Here is an 11,642-nt window from a genome sequence, read left to right on the forward strand (position 1 = left end):
TGAAGTCTTCATCCCACCTCTCAAGGTAGGTGAGAAGTTGCTGGAAAAGGGCTACCATGGTTGGGTGTGGTTCTGGTCCTCCAACTGCTCCTTCAGTTGGCTGGTCTTTTATGGCCGTATCTGGTGGTTCAATCTGCAACTCAAGCGATTCTGGTTGTGTTTGGCCCCTTGGCCAGGCTCCTAGTTTCTCATAATTTACCTCTTCTTCACCGGACGATTCCATGGTATTCCACCCCATTTGAATTTTAGGTACCTTTTCTGACAGTTGATGCTGCTGCTGCGAACACAACTCTGTACGCGTTCCTTTATATCTCTTTTTGGAATTCACTGATTTGCGGTGCGCCATCCCACTGCTGCCACCATATGTAGCATAGAGTAGGCCAGAAGGCTAAACTGAAAAACCTAACCTCTATCAAATAAAACGATGGCCGTAAAAGTACTTCTGTGCAAAGGTGTTTATTTACATAGTGATTCCGGAAGAAAAACAGTACTGCCACCAAAAGTATACATTATGGGACAGCTAAAACCGTGCTGCCCCATCAACAACTCAATCAAAACACCACCCTCCCCCCTTACCAACATCAAAGCCTACATTTTCCACTAAGCTAAACATATCATGAATTATCTTCATTGAACCTTAGCAATCGGTTTTTAATAATACAATATAGCGCAATATAACACATTTACAGAATCCAATCACTACAGACATGGTGTCTTCCATGGGACAGGCACTACAAAGCCAGCCCAATTGCCGTATCTTGTGTCCTTATTCCAGAATACCCGGAAGCTACAGAGACAGAGGAACAGAAACAAACAAACATAGCGCTCATCCAAAACATTGATAAGTACAATAAACGTCACATAAATTAAACATGAAAGCTTGTCTGCGTAATCCTTATAACATACCAAACGGTTACTGAAGGGAGGTAAGAATGTGTGTAATGTATGAACTGAGATTGCTAAGTTAACGTGTGTGTCGGCCCACATTGTTAAGGTAGCTAAAAACAGGGAAGGGGAGATGAGTGTGTTTTAGCTTACCAAATGCTGCCCGCGGCTAGTGGTCGGAGTGGAGCTAGAGCAGAGCGTGTCCAATTTGACTGGAGCGAGATTCCCAAAGGCTGACTTGTCGGCCTTTTCGCCCGCTCCAAGTAGCGCTCAGGGAATGCCAGCCCCAGCATGCATTTGTAGTCTACTTGTGTGTTGCTATAGCCCCTTGCTTTTAAAAAAAGATATATAATATTTTTTTTTCACCTTTACTTAATCAGGTTGGCTAGTTGAGAACAAGTTCTCATTTGCAACTGCGACCTGGCCAAGATAAAGCATAGCAATTCGACACATACAACAGCACATAGTTACACATGGAATAAACAAAACATACAGCCAATAATACAGTAGAACAAAAGAAAAGAAAAAGTATATATACAGTGAGTGCAAATGAGGTAAGTAAAGGCAATAAATAGGTCATGGTGGCGAAGTAATTACAATATAACAATTAAACACTGGAATGGTAGATGTGCAGAAGATGAATGTGCAAGTAGAGATACTGGGGTGCAAAGGAGCAAGATAAGTAAATACAGTATGAGGATGAGGTAGGTAGATAGATGGGCTGTTTACAGATGGGCTATGTACAGGTGCAGTGATCTGTGAGCTGCTCTGACAGCTGGTGCTTAAAGCTAGTGAGGGAGATATGAATCTCCAGCTTCAGAGATTTTTGCAGTTCGTTCCAGTCATTGGCAGCAGAGAACTGGAAAGAAAGACGACCAAAGGAGGAATTGGCTTTCGGGGTGACCAGTGAGATATACCTGCTGGAGTGCGTGCTATGAGTGGGAAAAAAAATGAGTGGGAAAAAAAAATTGAAAGCGGGAAAAATCCATAATATTAGCCGCGTCATTGTTTAAGCCGCGAGGTTCGAAGCCTGGGAAAAAAGTTGCGGCTTATAGTCCGGAATTTACGGTACTTGCGTTTAAGAGCAGTTGGAGGCCACGGAAGGAGAGTTGTATGGCATTGAAGCTCGTCTGGAGGTTAGTTAACACAGTGTCCAAAGAGGGGCCAGAAGTATACAGAATGGTGTCGTCTGCGTACAGGTGGATCAGAGAATCACCAGCAGCAAGAGCAACATCATTGACATATATAGAGAGAAGAGAGTCAGCCCGAGAATTGAACCCTGTGGCACACCCACAGTAGCTTTAGCTACCGTCATGGAGTTCCCTAAATATTTTCATAAAGAAACTGATAAAATACACAGGTGCAAAATCAAGGTGACTTACAAATATGAGGACCAAGAGCAAGAGAGGGAGTGCGGTGATGTAATGTCCACAACTAAATAAACATTGTGGAATCTGAAGACACATCCCAAAAGCATGATGACTTACTTACTATGTGCACATGCTAAAATAAAGGAATGAGGTGGGTAGCTAATTAAGTGTGTCATTGTAGCAAAGTATTTAAAACTAAAAAACAGATCTCTTAAAAGTGTCCTTAATTTTTGAAGTATTATCTATACAATAAGCGACAATTGATTTTGGCCTAATACGCCTGGCATATTCCAACTTTCAAGGAGCTTTCCATTTTGATTGGGTTATTTTGCAGAAAAACCTTTAGGCCTACCTGTAGAAAAAAACTCCCCAGTGGCTCTGCAAGCATGGAGATTATATTCTCCGCTACTGGTCTGCTCTCCAGGCACCATCGCATACGTCTGAAGCCACAGACTCTAGCGGAACTGGTGTTTCTTAAAATGAATTCAAAGGCATGCAGACTAAGCCTAATAAGGCATTTTGAATTTTTTTGTTCATTTGTATTTAATTCTAGTAGGTCAGAGCATATATGTGCAATTTCTAGACTAAAATGATTTAATACAACAAAAAGCTTTTAAAATGCTGAGCGCTTAATGTCCCTGACTCCCTACCAGCCTAGTGTGTAGCACTCGCAAATGCTTCACAATATATTTCTTGTAGGCTGTAGCCTTAAAAACCTATTAAAATAATTTACCCTAAAAACATATTTTTTGTTCCTTCTTAGGCTCCCTGTCTGGCTTCTGACCTATTTAGAGTGTTATGCTGTTTAATATGACATGTACTGTAACCTATTTGAAATGATGAGCGCTTTATACAACACAAGACATGCAAACAGGTCCAGAACAGAGGCAGGGAAAGCACAATCTAAAATAGAGCCTTGGCTACAGGTAACTCAAGCTTTCAATAAAACCAGTTTAAAAAAAGAGATAAAAAAACACCTTACTGCACAAAGGGGACTCTGAAGAGACACAGCCATTTTATATATATTGTATTGTAATTTGCACTGTACTATGTATTAGACCTAGATATTGTGTGTATGTACTGATATGTAGGCTGTGTGTGATGTTTTAAATGTATGTATTTCAGTCCTTGACTAATAATGTTCTGTACTATGTATTAGACCTAGATATTGTGTGTATGTACTGATATGTAAGCTATGTGATGTTTTAAATGTATGTAGTTCAGTCCTTGACTAATAATGTTCTGTACTATGTATTGTGTCATGTTTCATGTGGACTTCAGGAAGAGTAGCTGATGCTTTTGCAGCGGCTTATGGGGATCCTAATAAATACCAAATAGCATTCACCTTTTCATGTTTATTAAAATACTTATCTTTCCAATTAAAAATAGATTGGTGTTGGTTAAATTGTGATTTTAATGAATGGAGCGAATTTGAAGCAGCAGTTTTTCCTGGGTGCTTGGTGCGGTTTTTAGCGGAGCGGTTGGAAAGGACATGGAGCACAGGATAACTCCGTAAGCAATGAGCGGGATTTCTGACTGCTCAACTTTGCTCCCAAACTCTGGTTTCTACCCTCCATTCTATTGGCAAACACACAATCACTAGAGAACAAACTAGATGAGCTCTGTTCGAGACTATCCTATCAACAGGACCCGAAGAAGTGTAATATCCTATGTTTCTCGGAAGTAGTGGCTCTTTCCATGACACTGATCAGGTGTCATGGTGAAAGCAATGATCCCATATTGATGTCTATGATCCCATATTAGTGTAGATGAAAGAGACGAGACAGGTTAAAGAAGGATTTTTAAGCCTTGAGACATGGATTGTGTGTGTGCCATTCAGAGGGTGAATGGGCAAGACAAAAGGTGTACAGTGCATTCGGAAAGTATTCAGACCCCTTCACTTATTCCACATTTTGTTACGTTACAGCCTTATTCTAAAATTGATTTAATTGTTTTTTCCCTAGTTAATCTACAAACAATACCCCATAATGACAAAGCAAAAACACGTTTTTAGAAAAATAAAACATAAAACTGAAATTTCACACTTACATAAGTATTCAGACCCTTTACTCAGTACTTTTTTGAAGCACCTTTGGCAGCGATTACAGCCTTGAGTCTTCTTGGGTATGACGCTACAAGCTTGGCACACCTGTATTTGGGGAGTTTCTCCCATTCTTCTCTGCAGATCCTCTCAAGCTCTGTCAGGTTGGATGAGGAGCGTCGCTGTACAGCTATTTTCAGGTCTCTCCAGAGATTGCAGAGAGAGCGTCAAGCTCCTCTTCCTTGCCAAACACAACTGGACTCATTCCCATATCTGTGGGATGGTGTGCGTGTATAAAGTAAGTTGTGGAAACTATCAGTTTGGAGCGAGCAGAGCGAGCGAGCAGTCGCACCACGCTTCGCTCCACAGGCCATACAAACGCTCCACACCGCGTGGCCGCTGCCACTCTAACCTGGTGGTCCCAGCGCGCACGACCCACGTGGAGTTCCAGGTCTCCGGCAGCCTCTGGAACTGCCGGTCTGCGGCCAACAAGGCTGAGTTCATCTCAGCCTATGCTACCCTCCAGTCCCTAGACTTCCTGGCGCTGACGGAAACATGGATCACCACAGATAACACTGCTACTCCTACTGCTCTCTCCTCGTCTGACTACGTGTTCTCGCATACCCCTAGAGCATCGAGCCAGCGGGGTGGTGGCACTGGAATCCTCATCTCTCCCAAGTGGACATTCTCTCTTTCTCCCCTGACCCATCTGTCTATCTCCTCATTTGAATTCCATGCTGTCACAGTTACCAGCCCTTTCAAGCTTAACATCCTTATCATTTATCGCCCTCCAGGTTCCCTTGGAGAGTTCATCAATGAGCTTGACGCCTTGATAAGTTCCTTTCCTGAGGATGGCTCACCTCTCACAGTTCTGGGTGACTTTAACCTCCCCACGTCTACCTTTGACTCATTCCTCTCTGCCTCCTTCTTTCCACTCCTCTCCTCTTTTGACCTCACCCTCTCACCTTCCCCCCCTACTCACAAGGCAGGCAATACGCTTGACCTCATCTTTACTAGATGCTGTTCTTCCACTAATCTCATTGCAACTCCCCTCCAAGTCTCCGACCACTACCTTGTATCCTTTTCCCTCTCGCTCTCATCCAACACTTCTCACTCTCCCCCTACTCGGATGGTATTGCGCCGTCCCAACCTTCACTCTCTCTCTCCCGCTACTCTCTCCTCTTCCATCCTATCATCTCTTCCCTCTGCTCAAACCTTCTCCAACCTATCTCCTGATTCTGCCTCCTCAACCCTCCTCTCCTCCCTCTCTGCATCCTTTGATCTCCTCTGTCCCCTATCCTCCAGGCCGGCTCGGTCCTCCCCTCCTGCTCCGTGGCTCGACGACTCACTGCGAGCTCACAGAACAGGGCTCCGGGCAGGAAATGGAGGAAAACTCGCCTCCCTGCGGACCTGGCATCCTTTCACTCCCTCCTCTCTACATTTTCCTCTTCTGTCTCTGCTGCTAAAGCCACTTTCTACCACTCTAAACTCCAAGCATCTGCCTCTAACCCTAGGAAGCTCTTTGCTACCTTCTCCTCCCTCCTGAATCCTCCTCCCCCTCCCCCCCCCCCCTCCTCCCTCTCTGCGGATGACTTCGTCAACCATTTTGAAAAGAAGGTTGACGACATCCGATCCTCGTTTGCTAAGTCAAACGACACTGCTGGTCCTGCTCACACTGCCCTACCCTGTGCTTTGACCTCTTTCTCCCCTCTCTCTCCAGATGAAATCTCGCGTCTTGTGACGGCCGGCCGCCCAACAACCTGCCCACTTGACCCTATCCCCTCCTCTCTTCTCCAGACCATTTCCGGAGACCTTCTCCCCTACCTCACCTCGCTCATCAACGCATCCTTGACCGCTGGCTACGTCCCTTCCGTCTTCAAGAGAGCGAGAGTTGCACCCCTTCTGAAAAAACCTACACTCGACCCCTCCGATGTCAACAACTACAGGCCAGTATCCCTTCTTTCCTTTCTCTCCAAAACTCTTGAACGCGCCGTGCTTGGCCAGCTCTCTTGCTATCTCTCTCAGAATGACCTTCTTGATCCTAATCAGTCAGGTTTCAAGACTGGGCATTCAACGGAGACTGCTCTTCTCTGTGTCACGGAGGCTCTCCGCACTGCTAAAGCTAACTCTCTCTCCTCTGCTCTCATCCTTCTAGACCTATCTGCTGCCTTTGATACCGTGAACCATCAGATCCTCCTCTCCACCCTCTCCGAGCTGGGCATCTCTGGCACCGCGCACGCTTGGATTGCGTCCTACCTGACAGGTCGCTCCTACCAGGTGGCGTGGCGAGAATCTGTCTCCGCACCACGTGCTCTCACCACTGGTGTCCCCCAGGGCTCTGTTCTTGGCCCACTCCTATTCTCGCTATACACCAAGTCACTTGGCTCTGTCATATCCTCACATGGTCTCTCATATCATTGCTATGCAGATGACACACAATTAATCTTCTCCTTTCCCCCTTCTGACAACCAGGTGGCGAATCGCATCTCTGCATGTCTGGCAGACATATCAGTGTGGATGACGGATCACCACCTCAAGCTGAACCTCGGCAAGACGGAGCTGCTCTTCCTCCCGGGGAAGGACTGCCCGTTCCATGATCTCGCCATCACGGTTGACAACTCCCTTGTGTCCTCCTCCCAGAGTGCTAAGAGCCTTGGCGTGACCCTGGACAACACCCTGTCGTTCTCCACCAACATCAAGGCGGTGACCCGATCCTGTAGGTTCATGCTCTACAACATTCGCAGAGTACGACCCTGCCTCACACAGGAAGCGGCGCAGGTCCTAATCCAGGCACTTGTCATCTCCCGTCTGGATTACTGCAACTCGCTGTTGGCTGGGCTCCCTGCCTGTGCCATTAAACCCCTACAACTCATCCAGAACGCCGCAGCCCGTCTGGTGTTCAACCTTCCCAAGTTCTCTCACGTCACCCCGCTCCTCCGCTCTCTCCACTGGCTTCCAGTCGAAGCTCGCATCCGCTACAAGACCATGGTGCTTGCCTACGGAGCTGTGAGGGGAACGGCACCTCCGTACCTTCAGGCTCTGATCAGGCCCTACACCCAAACAAGGGCACTCCGTTCATCCACCTCTGGCCTGCTCGCCTCCCTACCTCTGAGGAAGCACAGTTCCCGCTCAGCCCAGTCAAAACTGTTCGCTGCTCTGGCACCCCAATGGTGGAACAAGCTCCCTCACGACGCCAGGACAGCGGAGTCAATCACCACCTTCCGGAGACACCTGAAACCCCACCTCTTCAAGGAATACCTGGGATAGGATAAGGTAATCCTTCTAACCCCCCCCCCCTTAAAAGATTTAGATGCACTATTGTAAAGTGGTTGTTCCACTGGATATTATAGGTGAATGCACCAATTTGTAAGTCGCTCTGGATAAGAGCGTCTGCTAAATGACTAAAATGTAAAATGTAAATGAGATGTTCAATCAGGCTCTGGCTGGGCCACTCAAGGACATTCAGAGACTTGTCCCAAAGCCACACCTGCATTGGCTTGGCTGTGTGCTTAGGGTCGTTGTCCTACTGTGATGTGAGAAGGTAGGGGTGGTATACAGAAGAGAGCCCTATTTGGTGAAAGACCAAGTCCATATTATGGCAAGACCAGCTCAAATAAGCAAAGAGAAACAACAGTCCATCATTACTTTAAGACATGACGGTCAGTCAATTCGGAAAATTTCAAGAACTTGGAAAGTGTCTTCAATTCCAATCTCAAAAACCATCAAGCACTATGATGAAACTGGCTCTCATGATGACCGCCACAGGAATGGAAGACCCAGAGTTACCTCTGCTGCATAGGATAAGTTAATTAGAGTTACTTTAGAAATCAGCAATTACAGGTGAAGTCGGAAGTTTACATACACTTAGGTTGGAGTCATTAAAACTCATTTTTCAACTACTCCACAAATTTCTTGTTAACAAACTATCGTTTTGGCAAGTCGGTTAGGACATCTACTTTGTGCATGACAAGTCATTTTTCCAACAATTGTTTACAGACAGATTATTACACTTATAATTCACTGTATCACAATTCCAGTGGGTCAGAAGTTTACATGCACTAAATTGACTGTGCCTTTAAACAGCTTGGAAAATTCCAGAAAATTATGTCATGGCTTTAGAAGCTTCTGATAAATGATGTAACTTAGCCTGAGTCAATTGGAGGTGTACCTGTGGATGTATTTAAAGGCCTACCTTCAAACTCAGTGTGTCTTTGCTTGACATCATTGGAAAATCAAACGAAATCAGCCAAGACATCAGGAAAAAAATTGGAGACCTCCACAAGTCTGGTTCATCCTTGGGAGCAATTTCCAAACGCCTGAAGGTACCACATTCATCTGTACAAACAATAGTACGCAAGTATAAACACCATGGGACCACGCAGCCGTCATACCGCTCAGGAAGGAGACGCGTTCTGTCTCCTAGAGATGAACGTACTTTGGTGTGAAAAGTGCAAATCAATCCCAGAACAACAGCAAAGGACCTTGTGAAGATGCTGGAGGAAACAGGTACAAATGTATCTATATTCACAGCAAAACGAGGCCTTTATCAACATTCCCTGAAAGGCCACTCATCAAGGAAGAAGCCACTGCTCCAAAACCGCCATAAAAAAGCCAGACTACGGTTTGCAACTGCACATGGGGACAAAGATCGTAGTTTTTGGAGAAATGTCCTCTGGTCTGATGAAGCAAAAATAGAACTGTTTGGCCATAATGACCATCGTTATGTTTGGAGGAAAAAAGGGGAGGCTTGCAAGCCAAAGAACACCATCCCAACCATGAAGCACGGGGGCGGCAGCATCATGTTGTGGGTGTGCTTTGCTGCAGGAGGGACTGGAGCACTTCACAAAATAGATGGCATCATGAGGATGGAAAATTATGTGGATATATTGAAGCAACATCTCAAGACATCAGTCAGGAAGTTAAAGCTTGGTTGCAAATGGGTCTTCCAAATGGACAATGACCCCAAGCATACTTCCAAAGTTGTGGCAAAATGGCTTAAGGACAACATTTTGGAGTAGCCATCACAAAGACCTTACCTCAATCCCATAGACATTTTGTGGGCAGAACTGAAAAAGCATGTGCGAGCAAGGAGGCCTACAAACCTGATTCAGCTCTGTCAGGAGGAATGGGCCAAAATTCACCCAACTTATTGTGGAAAGATTATGGATGGCTACCCAAAATGTTTGACCCAAGTTAAACAATTTAAAGGCAATGCTACCAAATACTAATTGAGTGTATGTAAACTTCTAACCCACTGGGAATGTGATGAAAGAAATAAAAGCTGAAATAAATCATTCTCTCTACTATTATTCTGACATTTCACATTGTTAAAATAAAGTGGTGATCCTAACTGACCTAAGACAGGGCATTTTTAATAGGATTAAGAAAAAACTGAGTTTAAATGTATTTGGCTAAGGTGTATGTAAACTTCTGTAACTGCACCTCACAGAGTTCAAGAAACAGACACATTCTCAACAGCAACTGTTCAGAGGAGACTGCGTGAATCAGGCCCTCATGGTCAAATTGTTGCTAAAAGTACCCCAATAAAAAGAAGAGACTATTTGCCAAGAGAGTTTATCTATATTTTTCATTGCTGTCTATTTACCACCAGAAACCGATGCTGGCACTGTCCGCATTCAGCGAGCTGTATAGGGCCATAAGCAAACAAGAAAATGCACATCCAGGGGTGGCACTCCTAGTGGCCAGTGATTTTAATGCAGGGAAACGGAAATCCGTTTTACCTCATTTTTACCAGCATGTCACCTGTGCAACTAGAGGGGAAAAAACTCAAGTTCCCCTTTATTCCACACACAGAAATGCATACAAAGCTCTCCCTCGCCCTCCATTTGGCAAATCTGACCATGACTCTATCCTGCTGATTCCTGCTTAAAGCAAAAACTCAAACAGGAAGTACCAGTGACGCTCTCAATACAGAAGTGGTCTGATGAAGTGAATGCTAAGCTACAGGACTGTTTCGCTAGCACTGACTGTAATACTTCTGACCCCTCCTGTCTCAGCCTCCAGTATTTATGCTGCAGTAGTTTATGTGTCGGGGGGTTAGGGTCAGTCGGTTATATCTGGAGTATTTCTCCTGTCTTATCCGGTGTCCTGTGTGAATTTAAGTATGCTCTCTCTAATTCTCTCTTTCTCTCTTTCTCTCTCTCGGAGGACCTGAGCCCTAGGACCATGCCTCAGGACTACCTGCAATGATGACTCCTTGCTGTCCCCAGTCCACCTGGCCGTGCTGTTGCTCCAGTTTCAACTGTTCTGCCTGCGGCTATGGAACCCTGACCTGTTCACCGCACGTGCTACCTGTCCCAGACCTGCTGTTTTCAACTCTCTAGAGACAGCAGGAGCGGTAGAGATACTCTCAATGATCGGCTATGAAAAGCCAACTGACATTTACTCTTGAGGTGCTGACTTGTTGCACCCTCGACAACTACTGTGATTATTATTATTTGACCATGCTGGTCATTTATGAACATTTGAACATCTTGGCCATGTTCTGTTATAATCTCCACCCGGCACAGCCAGAAGAGGACTGGCCACCCCTCATAGCCTGGTTCCTCTCTAGGTTTCTTCCTAGGTTTTGGCCTTTCTAGGGAGTTTTTCCTAGCCACCGTGCTTCTACACCTGCATTACTTGCTGTTTGGGGTTTTAGGATGGGTTTCTGTACAGCACTTTGAGATATTAGCTGATGTAAGAAGTTCTATATAAATACATTCGATTTGATTTACCACATGAATTAGCGCCTTCATTAATTAGTGTATCAACGACGTCTTCCCCACAGTGACCGTACGTACATATCTCAACCAGAACCCATGGATTACAGGCAACATCTGAAATGAGCTAAAGGCTAGAGCTGCCACTTTCAAGGAGCTGGCGCATATAAGAAATCCCGGTACAATCTCCGACGAGCCATCAAACGGTCAAAATGTCAATACAGGACAAAGGTTGAATCCTACTACGCTGGCTCTGACGATTGTCGGATGTAGCTGGGCTGGAAAAATATCACAGATAACAAAGGGAAACCCAGCTGCGAGTTTCCCAGTGATGCGAGCCTACTAGATGAGCTAAATTCTTTCTATGCTTTCTTCGAGGCAAGCAGCCCTGAACCATGCATGAGAGTACCAGCTGTTCCGAATGACTGGGTGATCTCGCTCTCCATAGCTGATGTGAGTACGAAGTATGTGACAAATATAATTTGATATTGCAGAATGCATTGCATTACATGTCAAAGAAAATGAATTGAAGACGCAAGATAGGCCCTACAATTTTAAGAGGATGTGTGTAAAAGTGCACAGAGCCTAATGCCACAATGTAAAATGGTGGAAATGTATGCAAGC

At 45.2% G+C, this 11,642-nt stretch overlaps 1 protein-coding gene across 1 annotated transcript; it reads left to right on the forward strand.

Moving 5' to 3' along the window:
* The first annotated feature begins 6,456 nt into the window (after positions 1 to 6,456).
* Positions 6,457 to 7,690, forward strand: LOC145862628 (uncharacterized). The gene is made up of 2 exons (XM_082967494.1): positions 6,457 to 6,573; positions 6,769 to 7,690. Exon 2 carries the CDS (start codon positions 6,814 to 6,816, stop codon positions 7,561 to 7,563), a length of 750 nt encoding a protein of 249 aa, XP_082823620.1. The 5' UTR covers positions 6,457 to 6,573; positions 6,769 to 6,813; the 3' UTR covers positions 7,564 to 7,690.
* Positions 7,691 to 11,642: the final 3,952 nt, after the last annotated feature.

This window comes from Salmo salar, chromosome 22, assembly GCF_965601325.2.
Source record: "Salmo salar chromosome 22, fSalSal1, whole genome shotgun sequence".
NCBI lineage: Eukaryota > Metazoa > Chordata > Actinopteri > Salmoniformes > Salmonidae > Salmo > Salmo salar.